The following is a 20,717-nucleotide window of genomic DNA, read 5'->3' on the forward strand; positions in this document are numbered from 1 at the left end:
TCCTCAGCAATGTGAAAAACAGAAAAAAATAAATACAAATAAGATCCACAAGAGTAGAAGATTAAAGAGGAATAAATACATTTACATTCCTTTACAAAGTGTTTTAAATTTCCCTTGTATTGTGAAGTAGTCTTTTTTGTTGTTGTTGTTAACTCTTAGAAATTTGATCTATAAAGACACACAATTAATCTGGAGTGTTAGAACTGTAGAAACTTAAGAAATCAACTGAGTTAATACATATGCTCATTTGTGGGATGAGGAAACCACATCTCAATGACACCAAGTGATTTGCCTGTATCCCTCAGGCAAAACAAACTTGGAAAATCAAGGCTTCTGTATTCATTGATGTCACACTGCCAGAGTCTGTATGCCCTTCAAAGACACACACTTCCAGCAGAGAGTGAGGAGCGTGCCAGTGATTCTCAATCCTGGCTGCTTATTAGACCCTCCTGTGAGTTTTACAACCGACGCTGGCCCAGCTTTCCACCAATTATATGAGAATCTCTGGGGGCAGAGCCAGGTATCAGTAAAACGCTAAAGTTAAAGCTCCTCAGACGATTCTGTGTGCAGCCAGGGTTGAGAATCACAGAGACGGGCCTAGAAGCTTCCACACAGAGCTTGAGTTGAAGCCCAGACTTGTACTCCCCCTGGGGTGCTTTTCTACTTTGTCCTGCTCTTTCCAGAGAAGAGCCATAGCAATAGAGAAATTGGGTGGATTACAGTAAATGTCACCTGCCAGGGCTGCTTTCGATTTCAGTCCATAACATTGAATTGCATATGATTCCTCAATTGAAAATGACCATCTCTTAATGTTATTCTTCTTGTAAGACTTGTTTTAAACTTCTGTTTGATTTAAAAAATAGAGCTAGGAACTCTCAATTTGTGCGTTTTTTAAAGACACCCCCCCCCAAGAAAATATGCCAGTAAAATAACAATAATTATATAGGTATCCAAGGATGAAATCTATACAAAGAAAATCCAATTTTATTCTACAGTCAGCATGCACCAGAGTTAGAACAACCTACACTGTGTAACATTTTTAAATACACCTTAGATTGTTGCCTCAATTGTGCTTAAATGAATTCCTGAGTCATAATTTCCAGACCTTACTTGGTAACAATAGCAAAATGAACCTTGATTTTGAATAATATGAATAAACTTATTCATGTATCTGATTTTTCCACCGTAAGATAAATAGAACTCCAAATATTTTGAATACTATTCCTGGTTTTATCAGCTTGCTCAAATCCAGGACATTATTACATCTCATTAGAATTTCCTACAGGCCGAGATAAAAGCAGAGAGAATCTTAAGTGCTTAATTGAAGTATTCTCAAATTATCCAAATCTAAACAAACAAGAGAATGCAGATTACTGATCTACTGATCATTTTCTTTTTCTAAGGAACCTCTACCTACTCCACCCTGGTTTGGTTCTTTTGGTCCAGAACCAAAAGAATGCAAAGGCATTAAGAAGTTCTTAATTTAATATTTTCCCCTGCTTATTCAGCAGTCACTTCTCTTATCAGTGGGAGTAAGATATCCTATGGAAAAAAGTTGACATGGATAACATCCCTTCATAATCTTTAGTGGAATCTGAAAAACTAGCTCCTACCTCTTACTCATAAATCAACAAAGGCTGATAAATGCAGCAGCTTTGCATACTAAGAGATCTGAGCCCAGAACACAGAACTGTTCTCATTTCCTCTTCAGAGTGATGGGCTTTCTTCCAAAAAGCCGGTGATGTTTCTTGATAAATTTACATAATAAACCCGAATGAAGATGGAAGCCTTGATTTTGTGTATGTCAGCTTTGTTAGCAGTTTCCTGTTTGCTCTCAGATTTTTATTGCAAGATGAAAAAAACTACATCAAGAAAAGATACATTTTATTGGTGGCCTAATATTCCCAAGACGTGTAAAGCTCTTATTATTTTGAATTTCTTACTTTTATAGTCTTTAAATTATACCTATATAAATAATGCAACCGCAATACTTTTTATTTATTTAATTTTTTGCTGAGTCTCATTGGACTCATCAAGCTACCCATCAAGCACAGTGGAGACAGCTTTTAGGCTGTCAAGGACATTGGGATTCTCTCTTTAGTCCATATGACAATTTTATTTAAAAACAAACTTCTTCCTCAAGAAAAAAGACGATGTGAAGTTTGTTCAGGCTGAGTGGTATTTGCAAATGACATCTTTCCTTTGCTAACATCTGATAGCACAGATGCTGCCTGTATACTTGATGGACCAGGCAGAAATACACATTAGGAATCAAAAGTGACATTCACTGTTTGTAAGTAGTGTTGCCTTTACCACTGATGGGACGAAAAATATCTTTCTTTTTAACTACTGAAGAACCCAAGGTTTGCTAAAGAAAGCTTTCTAAGTTGGCTCTCCTAATTGGCTCCGTTTTCTTTCAGACATGCATGCCAGGATTTTATCGACTGCGTACTGAGCCAGGTGGCCGTACCCCTGGACCAACCCTGGGAACCTGTGTACCTTGTCAGTGTCATGGACATAGCAACCTGTGTGACCCTGAAACCTCCATATGCCAGGTACTCACCTGAGCCTTTCTTGGATAAAGCCCATGCTCTCTTTTCTCCTTACACATATTCATAAACTGAGTGCCGTGATCAGCTAACCTGCAGGGAACTTAATTGTTTGTATACATATGTGTGTGAGTGTGTGTGTGTAAGAACATTTGAAGAAAAGACATCATACTATGCATTTTTAAAAATAATTTAAAAATTATAACTGGAAAAATCACTGCTCATGTCAAGAAATAGTACATTAATACCAACAGCATCTTAGACAAGTACTAGAATCACAAGGGTTTTTTTTCTGATTATAATTAAAAATAAGCTCTTTGTAAGAAATTCAGAAATTATAGAAAACTATTAAGGAAAAAAAGTCATCTAACATTTAAGATAGACATTTAATATTTTATGTTTCCCACCAATTTTATGTATTTGCTTATAAAGAAGATTTATATGATACCATAGGTGTAGTTTTATGTCCTGCATTTTCAAAAAATGTACATTTCACAAGCATATTATGTTGCTAGTCTTTATCATCTTTACACTCTTTGATTTGGTATCCCATAATTTAACTATTTTTTAAGAATTTTTAACTGCTCTTTTTTTTTTTTAATTGTTGTGATATTCCTGCTAAACTCCATTTTCTCATCCCTGGAACAATCAGAACTATGGAGATATTCGAGTTTTCTGTGTCACTTGGGGCCCCCAAAATCTAATCCCCACACAGCTCTGGGTGTCTCAGTCGAACTCCTTCACCACCTCTCCTAGTCTTCTGAAACCCCCATGGAGCCTTGTGGAACTCCTGACCAGAAATAAGCAAAATTCCTACATAATCTCCCTCTTCCCTTGATTTCCCCTTCATTTGCTCAAAGTGAGACGCGGTTTTCCAGCACACTGCTCCCCCAGCCGCGCTCTCCAGTGAAAGCCACTGTTTTTTCTCGCAGTCTTCATTCCCCTGACCCTGAAGGTGGGACCACTTTCTCTCTTTTTTTTTTTTTTCATTTATTTTTATTAGTTGGAGGCTAATTACTTTACAATATTGTAGTGGTTTTTGTGATACATTGACATGAATCAGCCATGGATTTACGTGTATTCCCCATCCCGATCCCCCCTCCTACCTCCCTCTCTACCCAATCCCTCTGGGTCTTCCCAGGGCACCAGGCCCGAGCACTTGTCTCATGCATCCCACCTGGGCTATATCACCTTTTCTCCTCTGTAACAGCCCCCAGCTTTGATTCTCACATCTCCATTGATTTGCCCACTCTACCTGCTTGTTGAAATCATCTTCTAACCCTCGGGTCACCCACCACATTCCGAGAAGATTTTTCATTTGCATCATTGCCATTCACTGTAGCACCACTTCAGGCATAATTCCTGCTGATTCCGATGTGCGTAAAATGAACTCTTCCACACCCTTAACTTTAGTGTCTTGTCCTCACTCCACGAGCCTTTCCAAGGACTTGGCATTATCAGGAACTGAGAGCCTCCATAGTCTCAAGGTAAACCATCCTCTCTGACTGGGAATGGCTCCCCACTCCATTATTCTGCCCTGGAAAATTCCATGGACTATATAGTCCATGCAGTTGCAAAGAGTTGAACGTGACTGAGTGACTTCACTTTTCATTTCTTAATACTTCAGTGTCAACATTTTTAGTCTCATCATTGACATTCACATCTTTTATCATTCCTTATGTCTCCCATGCCCTCACTTTCTTAACCAGCTTAATATCCATGACCCTTCTTTATTAGCGCTGCTTTGTAATGTTCATTTCTCTTATTACTACTCATTTACTAGCATTTTTACTCAGTGAATTCTAACTCTGGCTAAATCCTACTCCTCGAATGTCTGTGCCTTCTAAGCTGAATGTGGCTGTTGAAAAACACATGATTATGCTGACTAGTCTAACCATACTTTCACTATCACTTACTTCAAATGGCACCTCTCTGCTGCAGTTCCACCATGCCATATCTCTCCAGTCCAGGATCTTGATCACTTTCCTGGATGATAATTTGATACCTTCTCTTCCCTCTTCAAGCTTCAAACCCTTCCCAGACCCATTTCCATCTTTACTTTCAGTTGATGGCCTTGCTGCTTCTTATTTCACTGGAAATTAGAAGCAATCAGAAGAGAACTAACCCAAGCTCCCACTAACACATGTACCTATTTTTCTGCATCTGTATGCAATTACTCTTGTTCTTCCATGAATTTGGATAAACTGTTCTTGTTTCTAGAAAAAACCAAGTGTGCCACGTACGCCCTTCCCCCACTCAGGAGCATCACTCTGTCCACCATTATTCTCCTCTCCCTTCTGAATCACATTTTGATTCTTCTATCTAGAAAATCAATCAATCAATCAATCTCTCTTGACTCCACTATCCCTCTTGACTTGTATTACTTCATTCATCTCCTTTAACATAGAAAAGAGTTTATACTCCATCTACAATTTCTCTCCTACCATTCCCCCTTGAACTACTAACATCAGGCTTTCCCTCTACCACTTACCAACAATTAGTGTTCAGGTCTTCATTGTATTTGATTTATCAGCAGCGTTTGCTACTCTGAATCACCCATTCCTCTTGAAGCTTTTCTTCAGTTTAATTTTCTGGACATGGTAATCTCGGGATTTTCAAAGTTTGCTCTTTGATAGTTTTCTTTGCTGTTTTCTCCTCATTACCTGAAGTCAATATATTGATATTCCTAGGACTGAATCCTTGGAGCAATTTGCTTCTCTAACAATATTCATTCTCATGGTAATCTCCCCTGGGCAATGACTTTAAATGTCTATACTGAGATTGCATAGTATTTACCATTATTTCTATGATTGCATTTTAGATCCAACTTTTTAATCTTTCCAGAATTTATTATAATGTGGGGAGATAATTTTTCTTCAAATGTGTTACTTTAAAGAAACATTTACTTAATAATATTTCCTTTTCTCCCTGACACATCATGGTGTCTGAATATATACGTATTTCTTTTGCTCATGTTAAGATATGTTTTAAAGAGCATCTTTTCTTATCTCCTTACATTTTAGTTCCTATTATAATGCCCTGATTACCTTCATTTTATGGTAAATTATAAATTCTAGTAAAGCAAGGCCCTTTGCTACACTTCTTTTTCTAATTTTCTTAGCTTGTTGTACTTATAAATTCTTTCAAATGACATTTTGATTCACAATTTCCTCTCTTCCCCAAAAAATAGTACTAGAATTTTTATTTGAATTGTGTTAAGCTATTCATAAACAATCATCGTCTTTATACTATTGAATTATCCTCCCTAAACCTAAGAATATGATACTCTTCACTTTCAAACATTTTGTCTCACAGTTTTTTTAGTATTATCTATATGGACTATGCATTTCTTATGTTAAAATTATTGCCATGTATCTTACATTTTCTTCTTAATGGTAAACATTACATTTTTTTGTTTCAGTGTATTTATTAACTGGTCATTACTGGTAAATATTGACAAAATAGATTTTTTACATGTTTTTTAATATCCAACCACTTTCTTTCTAGCTCTAGACATTTCTTAGTTGATTCAGTTATTTTTATATTTACAGTATTTTCAAAAACCTATATATGTGTCTTCCTTGCCAGAGCTATCTCTCATATAATAATTTCATAGTTTTGATTTGATTAAGTCTCAAAAAAATGTTACATAGGAGGGTGGTCAGCTTCCTATCTTATTAATGATTTTAATAAGAATGACTCAGATCTTTTATCACAAAGTACAATTCTGGTGATTAGTTTAAGGTAAAAGTTTTCATCCTATTAAGACAACATTTTATTCCTGACTTCTTAAAGGTTATCTTCTTTCAACCAAGGCAGAATATGGAAATTTATAATATGCTTATTTGTGAGGACTGGAGTGGAGGTGAAGATACTAACCATCCTTGAATTCTTGAAATAATTGTCATTTGGTTTAAGGGTAATATTTTTTTCCAACCTCTGGCTTGTAAAATTCAATAGATAATTTCAGAGGAGGTGGTTAACATACATTCTTAAGTGAAAATTAAATGCATTTTTCTTTCTTATGCTATCTTCACTGGAAATTATAATAGTAATGTCACTCCATATGATGCTGAGAAAGATTGAGGGCAGGAGAAGAAGGTGGGCAACAGAAGATAAGATAGTTGGCTAGCTTCACTGACTCAATGGACATGAGTTTAAGCAAACTCCAGAAGATAGTTAAGTACAGAGAAGCCTAGTGTCCTGCAGTTCATAGGGTCGCAAAGAATCAGACACAACTTAGCGACTGAACAACAATGAATAATTTAGAAGTCCTCGTAAAAAATACGGTCTCCCCCTTATACAGAGTGAAGTAAGCCAGAAAGATAAAGAACATTACAGCATACTAACACATATATATGGAACTTAGAAAGATGGTAACGATAACCCTATATGCAGAACAGAAAAGGAGACACAGAAATACAGAACAGACTTTTGAACTCTCTGGGAGAAGGCGAGGGTGGGATGTTTCGAGAGGAATCGGGTGGAGAGGGAGGTGGGAGCGGGGATTGGGATGGGGAAGACGTGTAAATCCATGGCTGATTCATATCAATGTATGACAAAACCCACTGAAATGTTGTGAAGTAATTAGCCTCCAACTAATAAAAAAAATTAAAAAAAAAAGAAAAGAAAAAAAACATACGGTCTAATTTCATTTTCATTTCAGATAAAAGTTGTTGTTTTTATACTGTCTATACTCTTTTGACCAACTGGTTATTATAACTATTTTTGTGCCAACAATTCTTACTATAGCTCTATTTTCTGAGATATCCCTATGTGAAATAAAAATAAATGCATAGGTGCATCAGACATGCACAGCTAGCCTAAATTACTGTGCTCTGAATTTTTATATTTTCCTTCAGGGAGCTTACAACTTTTGGGTTTAGGCAACTTTGTTCATTTTTGAAACAGCTTCATGAGGCAAAACTGACTACTCCAATGCTATAACTGAAGCAACTGAAGCATACTTATTTCTTTACTATTTTTACTGTGTTTCCCAGTTAAATATCATATCACCTACACAGTGCAATGCCCTCTATGTTGGCATGGTGGTTATAAACATGACCCCTTGGTCAGACTGCCTTGATTCAAATTATGGCTTCATCCATTATGGTCTGTGTAAGCTTAGTCAACTTATTTAACCTCAATGGTGTCTTAATTTCCTCATTTATAAAATGAAGATAATAATAGTACTGAATCATAGAGTTTTTCTATGGATTCAATGAAATGCTAGATAAAAGGCTTAGAACGTTACTTGGCACATGATAAGCTCTATAGTAGAAGTGATAGCTATGATGATTAGTGATAATAAAGATGATAATTACCATACATATTATCCACCATTTATAGTCTAAGAACTGATCAGATGATAATTAATAAAAAATTACTGTAAAAAGCAATGCTATATCTAGTGCTATGCTAGATTTTCTCTTATCTTGTTTTTTCTTTTCCTTTATTCCTTTCTTCAAAAATAAAGAGTAGAAAAAAGTATAGAAATTTTCACAAGCTAAATATTTGAACTATAAAATAAAAACTCACATCACTTTGTAACTACTCTTAATAATTCTTAATGACACTTACAAGAGAGCTGTTGCTTCTTCGTAGATGCTAATAAATCCTACACATAGGTATGTTATTACCAATATCTAAGTTACAATTGCTTCTTAAGGAAAATTTTCTTCAAAATGAAGTAGTAAAACCTACAAGATATTGAACCTCATGCCAGAAGGGGGAGAAGAGGTAGATGAATTAATACTAATCCATACACACACACACACACACACACACACAATCATAAAAATAGATAAGATAGAGTTTTAAGAGTTTATATAACACACATCTATAGCTTTGTCTCTTTATACACAATATATTCTCATTTAATAGTCACTACACCTATAGTCAATATTGGGCTTCCCAGGTGCCACTAGTGGTAAAGAACCCACCTGCCGGTGCAGGAAACATAAGAAACAGTGGTTTGATCCCTGGGTTGGGAAGATCCCCTGGAGGAGGAAATGGCAACCCACTCCAGTATTCTTGCCTGGGAAATCCCACAGAGAGCCTGGTAGGCTACAGCCCATAGCGTCACAAAGAGTAGGGCATGACTGAGTGACTTACATAGTCAATATTATTTCTCCTATATTTTACATGGGAATATTGAAATCTCAGCTGGCACAAATAACTTTCTCAAGACTAAACAATTTGTGAAAATATTATTTTTACTCTATCACAATTCTTATTTTAAAGTGAAAGGATAAAATAAATATTGATCTGCTCTGTTGTCTATAACACTGTCAGTCTCCGTGGTTAAGCAATTAGCTCCATCTTCAGTAAACTCATAACTAGCATCTTCTATGTTTAAGGTCTTTTAAAAATAAACCTTATCTTATTTAATCTATCTTACCAGGATAGAAATTATTAGTATTGTATTACAGCTCTGAAAATTAATCCTAAAAAATATTAAGTAACTTATAGACCCTTGGGTAAAAAAATATTAGAATCATGTTTCAAATCCAGTACAAAATAATAGTTGCTGATTGTAATCATACTTTTAGCTGATGGAATGACTGTGATTTTGAAGGTCCAGGTGAATTTTACCCCAGTGTATTAATAGAATCTGCAATGTGATTAAGAACCATATATGAAAAAAATTTGCAAAATCATGAAAATATGAAATTCATCATAGGATGGAAAACAGTAAAGTATCATACCAGGTTTTAAAAAGGAAAGTAGAATGTAAGAGACGGATTGAGTTTGATCTCCAGTGAAACATAAATAATGTTTATTACCAATCAGAATAGGTTCCCTTAAAATAAGACGTATCAGGCTAATTGCTTGAGTTACTATGTATGTAACATCTGAGACTGTAGTTCCGTGATTCTCAGTATAATTTCAAACTCATCAGAGAATGTGATAAGTCATGTGTCAAATTTAGCAAAAAAGATTAACAGCTACCATGTGTCCAACCTTATGTATGTACCAGAACCAGGGCTTGCCACTGGAGATATCTTTTCTCATTTGTTCTTACCATAGATTGATGAGAAAGGATTATTCCTTCTAATACAGCTGATAAAATGATGCTGAGAAAAATTAAATAATTTGCTTAAGTCATAAGCCTAAGAGATCTATGGCTCAAACTCTGGTTTGTTCAAATAGGCATTTGATAGAACATTTCTTTATATGCTCACAAACAGGGCTGAAAATATAGGCCAAATAGTAATCAGTTCCCAGGTTCAGTGGGTGTAGAAGCCACTAAACAGCATACCCTACAATAAGGTCTATCAATGTCTCCATTGATGAGGCATAGGATTTGTGTTTGGCCCCGTCATATTCAAAATCTCTATTAGTGATTTGGTTGAAATCTATCAAATATTCAGATGATGTAAAGCTGGAAGTGTTACCTACAGTGTTGGATGCTGTCAATAATCAAAAAGAGCCTGGCAGGTAGAATTATGAGCCACAATTAACAAGCTTAAATTAATAGAGTAGGTTTTGAACTTAGGCTCACTTGTTTATTCATTGTTGAGGCATTTGTTAATAAGTATTACCATGTTCAGGCATCGTCATGGGTTCTGGGAATATAAAGATGAGGAATGTGTGGGCATTGCCTTCTAGGTATTTACATACTAGTGTTTAAGGGAAAAAACAGAGGGAATGACGCATAACAGCAATTTCTATGAAATAGGCGTTCTTACTTTACTACAGATTCACTTGTGTAAGATCAAGATCAGGGATGGAAGTATGTTAAATATATTTGTGAGACTTATAATCTCTATTTTAAGAGAAATTCTGACTAATCAGGGTTGTTAACTGTTTAGCTTGAAAAAAAGGTTTAGGAAGTAATAATGTTCTTTAGATATTTGAAGATTTTCCCTGGGAAATGGAAATTAGATTTAATCTGTATAGCTTCAGGAGGCAGAGCTTGGGTGGCTAATTGAAATTAGAGTGAAACAAGTTTTCAAGCAGCATAAGGAAAAGCTTTGTGAAAGTAAAAGTGTAGTCGATCAGTCCTGTCCGACTGTGTGACCCCATGGACTGTAGCCCATCAGGCTCCTCTGTCCATGGGATTCTCCAGGCAAGAATGCTGGAATGGGTAGCCATTCCCTTCTCCAGAGAATCTTCCCAACCCAGGGATCAAACCCAGGTCTCTTGCACTGCAGGCTGAGTCTTTACCTTCTTAGCCACCAGGGAGGATTTAATCTGCAAAGCTTCAGAAGGCAGAACTTGGTTTTCCCATATTCAAAAAACAAAAATGAATGCTATATATTGTAATCTACTATTGAAATGATACTGGCATATATTAATCTCCAGATCATTAAACTTCTCTTTAGGCCTCTAACATAAAATTTTTTTCTAAAGACTAATTTCTGTACAAGAAAAATATTATGTCCTCTATTTCAAAGCAAACAGGAAAGTTATATGAAAGATTGATGTCAAAAGTTTCAAAAACAGCATCATGATTTGTGTGCTGTGTTTGTGGGGCTAAGTGGGATATTTGATTCAGTTAACCAAGTTTAGTATGTCAGCAGCCCTATGAAAGATTGACTGTCCAAAGAAAGTTCAAATATTTGCTATCTCTTTGTAGAAATTATACAGGGTTGTAGGTATAAAAGACGCAAACCATATTTTTTAATATCTGTATTTTTAGTAATGCTCAGCATTATTTTTTGTGTTGACTCACTTATCAGTATTACAGTAAGTTACATAAATAATTTATTGTGCAGGTTTTCTTTTTTTTTTTTACAAAGGCAAATGTTAACAATTATTGCTTAAGATCCCATGTATTTTGGGGCATCTGCTCATTTCTATAACTATAAAGTATATTCTTAAAGCACTCCCCAGTTAACACTCTTTCATCATTTGGCAACTTGCTAAATGATTTGAGACTGGAATTCACAGATAATTATTTTATCTTGGAATCATTATCTCTCACCATGCTACTGTTAAATATGAAATGGCTATTTTCTTGCTGAAATACAGTGGTTCCTTTGGATGATTGAATAAGAGAGGATTATGGTACTTAAATCAGTATCCAAATATGACAAATCCTCTCTCCCTGCTAGCCACCTTACTGCAAATTCTTTAGACTTGAAACTGACCTTTTTCATCTTAAGAAGCCTAACCAGTTTTTATCTATAATACCTAGAAAGTACATTCATTTATGCAGTCATTCAAAATAATCATTGAATGTCAACATATTTCAGTCACTGTGTTGAGCGAGAAGGAGAATTTAGCCCAGACTCCAGGCATCAGGGAATGTTTATCAGAGAAAGTGACAGTGAAAATGAGAGCTGAATGAATATGTGTTAGCCAAGTTAAGAGGAGGAAAAACATCCCAGAACAAGATATTTGCATATGAAAACTCCCAGAGGTAAGGGGAAGCACTGCATAATTTGAGAATTTCAGATAGTCCCATATAGCTTTAGCATACAGTGTGAAGGTTACAGGAGCTAGACAGAAGACTGGAGGAGTAAGCAGAGGCTGAATTATAAAGGTCTTTCTTGCTATGCCAGGGAGATGATAGTGACCCTGAATTAAATGGGAGATACAGGAGCACTAGGAGATTTTGAAAGAGATGAACTTAATTTTTGAGATTTCTTATTCAAATACTTTTATGTTATACAAGAAGATCTATCTAAGAAGCAATTAGAAACTTAAGTATGGAACTCATTAGAGATAGATATTAGGCAGAATATATAAAATTTAGAGTTTGGGACAGACAGATGATAGCTACGTGCTGTTACATCAGTCGTGTCTGACTCTTCGTGACCCCATGGACTGTAGCCCACCAGGCTCCTCTGTCCATGGGATTCTCCAGGCAAGAGTACTGGAGCGAGTTGCCATTTCCTCTTCGAGGGGATCTTTCTGACTCAGGGATCGAACTTGCATCTCTTATGTCTCCTGAATTGGCAGGCAGGTTCTTTACCACTGGCACCACCTGGGAAGACCTGATAGCTGAAGTTCTAGGAATGGTTGAAATGACCAAGGTAGAAAATGTAGGAAAGAGAAAGAGAAGAAATGAGAGCTGAAGTTAGAAAGGGCCAATCTTACTCAACAGAAAGGGGGAAAAAATCCATGAAGGAAGATAAGAAAGAGTAGCCACAGAGGAAGATAATCAGTCAGTACACTGTACTATTAGAGAAACTGTATTGTTGTTCAGTCACTGGATCATGTCCAAACCTGTGACCCCATGCACTGAAGCACACCAGGCTTCCCGTCCTTCACTGTTTCCCAGAGTTTGCTCAGACTCATGTCCATTGAGTCGGTGGTGCCATCCAACCATCTCATCCTCTGTCATCCCTTTTTCCTCTTGCCCTTAATCTTTCCCAGCATTAGGGCCTTTTCCAATGAGTGAGCTCTTCACATCAAGTGGCCAAAGTATTGCTTCAGCATCAGTCCTTCCAATGAATATTCAGGGTTGATTTCCTTTAGGCTTGCCTGTTTTGATCTCTTTGCAGTCCAAGGGACTCTCAAGAGTCCTCTCCCCCCAAAAAAAATAAGATTCCTCTCCAAAACCACAGTTCGAAAGCATCAATTCTTTGGCATTCAGCCTTCTTTATGGTTCACCTTTCACAGCTGTACATGACTACTGGAAAAACCATAGCTTTGCCGATATGGACCTTTGTCAGCAAAGTGATGTCTCTACTTTTTTAATATGCTCTTGAGATTTGTCATAGCTTTTTTCCCAGGAGCAATCATCTTTTAATTTCATTGCTGCAGGCACCATTCACAGTGATTTTGCAGCCCAAGAAAATAAAATCTGTCACTGTCTTCACTTTTTTCCCCATCTATTTGCCATGAGGTGATGGGACTGGATGCCATGATCTTAGTTTTTTGAATGTTGAGTTTTAAGCCAGCTTTCTCATTCACCTTCATCGATAGGTTCTTTAGTTCCTCTTCACTGGTTCCTCTGCCTCTTCTAAATCCAGCTTGTACATTCGGAAGTTCTTGGTTCATGTACTGCTGTAGAAAGAGAAAATTTCAACCTAAGGATGGCCAGGAATATCAGCTGCTGCAGATGGTTCATGTATCATGAAGGCAGATTATTGTCAGTAAATTTTGATTTAGCAAGAAAAATCATATTCATAAGCCTGGATGTATCTTTCAGTGGTGAAATCAGAAGCCTGTTTGGGGTCAGAGGGGAAGTAAATTAGGAGTTTAGGGTTAATATATACACACTACTATATATAAAATTAAATAAACAACATGTACATACTATATAGCACAGGAAACTATACTCAATATCTTGTAATATCCTATAATGGAAAAGAATGTAAAAAAGAATATATATATATATATGTGTGTATGTGTGTATGTGTGTGTGTTTAAAGCCTGTTTAAAGAATGAAGAGGTGAAAAAGAGATAAGTAGAGACTAGCAATGTAAATAATGTTTTTTAATAAACCTATCAAAGATAAGATGGAAGTTGTCCAGAAACATGAGATCCCAGAGATTTTTTCTTTTTTAAGATATGAAAGGCTTAACCAACCTCAACTGTCAGTGGAAGTAAGCCATCAAGAAGGAGAAAATGCAGATGCTGGAGTTAATAGGAGACAAAGAAGGCCTTTTTTCTAAACCAGAGTTTAGGAGGAGAGCAGCTTTAGACAAAGAACAATGCACCACTTCTTGTGGACGGAACTAAACATTGAAAGGAAGGAAAGTGAGGCAGAAAAGATAGTCTGTTGTTTGGCAGGAAGATGAGAGAACACCAAATGAGGACTTCCTTTTCCCTGAAAATAAGAAGCTAACATCTGCTGAGAGAGAGGTGGAGAATTAGAAGATTTGATATTTGTATCCTGTTAGAAAAGTAGATCAGTTTAACAGTGAATTATAAAATCTTATTTGTAACACAGTGTATTTTCAACATAACACCAAAAAATGAAACAATAGACAGGGTTCCAAAATTCATTGTGATAATGCCATGGTTTCACCCCAGAGAATAGCATAAACTCTCAAAAAGAGTCAGAGGAAGTGACTTAAGTTATTGTTTATGGTGAAACTATATTCCAAAACTGTTCTCATTCTCTTTTGGAAATGTCTTAAAGCATATTACCCAAATACCTCTTATTATGCAAACATAAAAAGAAAATACTGACTTGAGATCCCTGGTTTCAGATTGGGTCCTCTCTTTCTATAGAGAACAATCAACACTTGGCAAGAATTAGATGAATAATATTCTTAATCTGGAAACAAGGCTGACCTTTCTTTCTTTCTTTTTTTATAATTGTTTTCTCTTAAGATCCTTATGCTTTCCACCTTGGTTTGGTTTCAAAAAGCCCACTGATGGTCAGGCACCAACACCTTAGGATTTTTAGTGCTTTTTTAACACTTTTAGAGAAGAAACATAAATAGCCAGATGATACATTTTAGAAATTTGTGAAGTCTATTCTCCAGATTAGAATAAGAGGAAAATTAATTCAGAGAGACTGATGTAAGGAAAAGAGAACAGAAACTCTTGCCATTATAGCTACAACAGCCCAGTATTAACTTCTCAAATGAAAGAGCTTCTTTAAAAAAATGTGTACATATACACAATGAAATATTACTCAGCCATAAAAAGGAACACATTTGAGTCAGTTCTAATGAGGTGGATGAACCTAGAGCCTATTATACAGAGTGAAGTAAGTCAGAGAGAGAAAGATAAATATCGTATACTAACACATATATGTGGAATCTAGAAAAATGGTTCTGATGAATTTGTTTGCAAGGCAGCAGTAGACAAACAGACATATAGAACAAAGTTATGGATGTAGGGAGAGGGGAGGAGAGGGTAAGATGTAGGGAGAGAGTAACATGGAAACTTACGTTATCACATGTAAGATTGATAGCCAATGGGAATTTGCCGTATGTCTCAGGGAATGCAAACAGGGGCTCTGTAACAATCTAGAGGGGAAGGAGATGGGAGGGAGGTTCAAGATGGAGGGGACTTATGTACACCTCTGACTGACTCATGTTGAGGTTTGATGGAAAACAACAGAATTCTGGAAAGCAATTATCCTTCAATTAAAAAATAAATTTTAAAATATATGTAGGGCTAATAGCTGAGTTCTGTCAATGGGGTGTGTGTGTGTGTGTGTGTTCACAGGAGCACACAGACTCTGAGGCGGGGAGCTCCGTGATAAATCACCTTCTGTCATTACTTTAAAAACAAACTCCCCTTCCTTTACAGAACTGTCAACATCACACTGCTGGTGACTTCTGTGAACGATGTGCTCTTGGTTATTATGGCATCGTCAAGGGATTGCCAAATGACTGTCAGCAATGTGCCTGCCCTCTAATTTTTTCCAGCAACAAGTAAGGCTGAGAAATATTACCATATTTCCCAATCAGTAACACCATCTGTGTAGCACATGGACTTTTCTGTGATTTAGCTATTTTTTTCATGTAGACAAAAATCTCAATTTAAGATAAATTTTTTTTAACAATATAAAAACAGGACAAAAGTGAACACTTAATACTCTATGGCCCCTTTTTCCTTTAAAACTCTGTCCCAAGTAAATAATGCTTATTAAAATGTAAATACTAATGTTAACATATATTTATGAAATAAGTGATTTATGTACAAATGTGTGTTATCTTATAAGTTTTTAGAAAGACCTAGTGTTTTCATATATTCTGCAATAACTTCAGCTATGAGGGATTGTTTGATGCATATTATATAAATGTTATAGCTGTTTCCATTCATTTTCTGTGTTTAATTCATGACTGATAAAGAATTATCAGGCAGATAATTGAAAAATAATGTGGTTACAGCAAGATGACTTATTGTTATGCTCCAAATTAAGTCAGTATCTCCCATAATCACAGCCCCTTTCTGTTAAGATAATCCAAGCTTGATACCATGGAAACACAGCCATAAGGGGAAACAAATGCAGGCATATTTTATTTCAGTGCTGTCAGAACGTTCTGCATTGGTTTATGTATTGATGGAAACCCCTAGGTGTTTTCACTTACCTTTTTCTTAAGACTATCTGCACTTTCTTCTAAATGATTTATAGAATTCAATCTCTACATGGTAGGGTAATTTTTTCTCTAAGAATCTGCTTTTGAAGGAATGTAGGGCACTTTGTTCAGAATTAGAATCCTAGACACCTTATCTTTAGTATATAAGAACCATAAAGCAACTCAAATGAAGAGATAGTTCTACCTATTCCAAGTTTGTTTTTTTTTTTTTTCCATCTTTGGCTTTGTTTACATTTTGAAAACATTTTCGTGGGATTATCTCCCTTTCCTCTGCAAGCATCCCTTTTTGGTTGAACAGAACATAAGTCTTGCATAGGATATCAAATGTGAATTTTTAGATAAATGGGATATTGATGAGGATAAAATACATGATCCTGTCATTCATTGAGCAAAAGTGGTTGGTGTGTGAAAGATACTATTTTCATCCTCCTTTCCCTAATCTACCTCTGATGAACTGATCTGAACAAGAAAAAGGTACTTATTTTATGGTTTATTAAAATGGGAATTAATAATTAGTTGATAATTTTCTGTAGGGTGAGCTATAACAAAAGCTACAGGATATATAAAAAAGAAGCAGAACACCTCTTGGAGAGGTTCACAGTTAAATGGCTGTCTGCAGAGAGGTCACCTCTTGGAGAGGCTCACAGTTACACGGGTGTCTGCAGAGAGGTCAGATCCTGCAGAGGCTCACAGTTACACGGGTGTCTACACAGAGGTCAGCTCCTGGAGAGGCTCACAGTTACACGGGTGTCTGCAGAGAGGTCAGCTCTTGGAGAGGCTCACTGTTAAATGGGTGTCTGCAGAGAGGTCAGCTCCTGGCGAGGCTCAGAGTTACACGGGTGTCTGCAGAGAGGTCAGCTCCTGGCGAGGCTCACAGGTACACGGGTGTCTGCAGGGAGGTCAGCTCCTGGCGAGGCTCAGAGTTACACGGGTGTCTGCAGAGTGGTCAGCTCCTGGAGAGGCTCAGAGTTACACGGGTGTCTGCAGAGAGGTGAGCTCCTGGAGAGGCTCAGAGTTACACGGGTGTCTGCAGAGAGGTCAGCTCCTGGCAAGGCTCACAGTTACACAGGTGTCTGCAGAGAGGTCAGCTCCTGGCGAGGCTCAGAGTTACACGGGTGTCTGCAGAGAGGTCAGCTCCTGGCGAGGCTCAGAGTTACACGGGTGTCTGCAGAGAGGTCAGCTTAGATCTAAAGGAGACTTGAACGCACAAAGTACCATACTTGAGTTTGGAAACTTAAAGAACATATTAAAAAATTAATAATATTCATAATAAATTTTTGGCTTCCTAGGTGGTTCACTGATAAAAAATCCACCTGCCAATGAAGGAGCCACAGGAGGTGCAGGTTGGATCCCTGAGTCGGGAAGATCCCCTGGAGGAGGAAATGGCAACCCACTCCAGCATTCTTGCCTGGAGAATCCCCTGGACAGAGGAGCCTAGTGGGCTACAGTTCATGGGGTCACAAAAAGACGCAACTGAGCATGCATAATAAATCTTAAATTTATTTTAATTATTAAATTACAATAGATTGAAGAGCTTTTACTGGCAGAGATAGTAGAAAATTTACAGAGTAAAAGCTTAGAAGTAGGAAACACAAATTATGTATAAAAACCAGTAAGAGTCTGGAGCATGGGTTGAAATAGAATTTTATAATTACAGATGAAGGAATAAGAGAATGGAGGCCATACTGTAGAAATCCTTGACTACCAATCTAAGAAATTGCTATTTAATTTTCTTTGTAATGAGGAAACACTACAAATTTTTATTTAAAATAAAAGATTGATGTGATCAGAGCCACACTTTAGGAGACTATTATGATGAAATTGAGTATAATGAACTGAAACAGGAAAATAAGAAAAGCAAAGAGACTAATTAAAAAGCTACTGCACTAGCTTAGGCAAAAGATAATTAGAACCTGAAAATAGGTAACAGCAACGAAAAGAGAGACAAGGGGATGGATGTGAAGAAAACACAAGAAGGTAGATTGTTGAATGTGACCCTGTAGAACTGATAACTCATTAGATATGACAAGTTTAGGCAAGACAGGAGTTGAAGCCAGGGCTTTGTAGCAAAATTGACCTACAATGGTAGTCATTAAAAGAAATGGGGAAACCGGAGAGAGCTGCTATAGAAGAAAGACAATTTATGTTTCAAATAAGTTAAATTTATACGAAAGGTCTGTCTGAATGGAAATATGCAAATAGCCACAAGAAATCAAAATCTGAAAATTGGAAGGGCAGATGAAGAAGTGCATACGTGCTCAATTGTGTACAACCCTTTGTGACCCTGTGGTCTGTAGCCCACCAGGCTCCTCTGTCCATGGGATTTCCCAGGCAGGAATACTGGAGGCTGTTGCCATTTACTACTCTAGGGGATCTTTCCAACCCAGGGATTGAACCCATGTCTCCTGTGTCTCCTGCATTGCAGGCAGAGTCTTTATTGCTTGAAGCCATTGGAGAAGCCTAGATGAAGATAGAGAAATTTCCCAGGGTCGTGTTATTCAAAGGGAGCACATGAGAAGAAAATAGGAATTCATACATTAGAGAAGTCAGAAGAGAAAGAAAAACCAAGAAAAGAGCTGTCAGGGAGGCAAGGAAACTGAGGCCAAGCCATTGCCAACATAGTGAGAGAAAAGAGCAGCAGAGGATGAGCATGGATGCTGCTCTCCCAGAAAGGACTAAGTACAGACCATGGCATTAACCATGTGGGTCCCCAGTGGATTTGGACAGTCAACAGTGGAAGCAGACATTAGGCTACAAGGGTGTGAGTAAACAGCTCTAAGAGATTTCAAGAAGGGAAGGGGAGAGTACTACTTTGATGGTCAGCAAGATCAATAAAAAATGTTTTCTATTTGTTTCATTTTTGCTTTATATGATTTATGCAACATGTTTTTTATGCAAAGGACACTGTAAGAATCAAATATGAAATCAAGGCAGCTAGTTTAATGGCTTTCCAACTTTATTGATTACAACCACTCTAAGAAAATCTTTTTTTTACCTCATAAGCTAGGATACAAAAAAATGTGTGGATATCTATCTATCCATACATATGCACGTGTGTGTTTGTGTGTGTGTGTGTGTGTGTTAGTCATGTCCGACTCTTTGTGACCCCATGGACTGTAGCCCAACAGGCTTCTCTGTCAATGGGAATTCTCCAGGCAAGAATGCTGGAGTGGGTTGCCATGCTCTCCTCCAAGAGATCTTCCCAATGAGGGATGGACACAAGGTCTCCCACCTTGCAGGCGGATTCTTTACTGTTTGAGCCACCAAGAATACTGGAGTGGGTAGCCTCTCCCTTCTCCAGGGGAACTTCCCATCATAGGAATCATACTGGGGTCTCCTGCATCGCAGGCGGATTCTTTACCAGCTGAGCTACTTGGGAAGCCCATCTATATTATGTATCAAAATTTTTATTCAATTTTACTTTCTTGCATTATTAGAAGAAATTTTAGTCAAAACCCCAGAAAGTGATTTCATAACTCACTAAGGTCATCACATAAAGTTTGGAACATTAATTAACATAGCAAAGACTTTCATATGATGAGAAGAGAGGCACTTCTCCCCGAGATAAGAAAAACAGATTCTAAAATATACATAGAGGAGGCTGAGATATCTCTCTGCAGAGACTTTGGCCAGTGATTACTAACTCACCCACGTATTAGTTCAAGTATTCAATATCTCTTATCAGGACAAATAAACTTTTAATCATTGTGAAAGTATGACACTGCTCACATACCCTCAAGAGTTTCCCCTGCCTACCCAAGGAAAAGTCAGATGTTTTCTCAGAGTGTTAGAAACCCTCTGCAATCCAACCCCTTTTTCCAGGCTCAATGCCATCTCCTCTCTCTACAGTTAGGCCAGGTTTGAGTTTCTTGATATTCTCCAAACATGTTCAGCAATTTTTGCCAGACAGAGAATGAAAAAACTGCATGGTTTCACTTGGTGTGGAATCTAAAACAAACTCGTAGAAACAGCGTGCAATGGTTGTTACCATGGACTGGGGAATGGGAGAAGGTGATAAAAGGGTGCAAAGTCCAAGTCATGAAGTGAATAAGATCTAAGGATATAATACATAGTGTAATGACCATGGTTGATAATACATTATTGTATAATGGAAACTTACAAGGCTTCCCTGGTAGCCCAGATGGTAAAGAATGTGCTTGCAATGTAGGAGACCCAGGTTGAGTCACTGGGTCTCCAGTCATTCCCTGGA

General features: G+C 37.2%; 1 protein-coding gene across 1 annotated transcript in view; it reads left to right on the forward strand.

The window, feature by feature from the left end:
- Positions 1-20,717, forward strand: part of LAMA2 (laminin subunit alpha 2) — a 659,970-nt gene that overhangs the window by 445,888 nt on the left and 193,365 nt on the right. Inside the window, exons 29-30 of the mRNA XM_061130198.1 lie at positions 2,421-2,555; positions 15,714-15,838. Coding sequence (XP_060986181.1) covers positions 2,421-2,555; positions 15,714-15,838 — 260 coding nt within the window. The remainder of the gene's footprint in view (positions 1-2,420; positions 2,556-15,713; positions 15,839-20,717) is intronic.

This window comes from Dama dama, chromosome 26 (genome assembly GCF_033118175.1).
Source record: "Dama dama isolate Ldn47 chromosome 26, ASM3311817v1, whole genome shotgun sequence".
NCBI classification, from domain to species: Eukaryota; Metazoa; Chordata; class Mammalia; order Artiodactyla; family Cervidae; genus Dama; species Dama dama.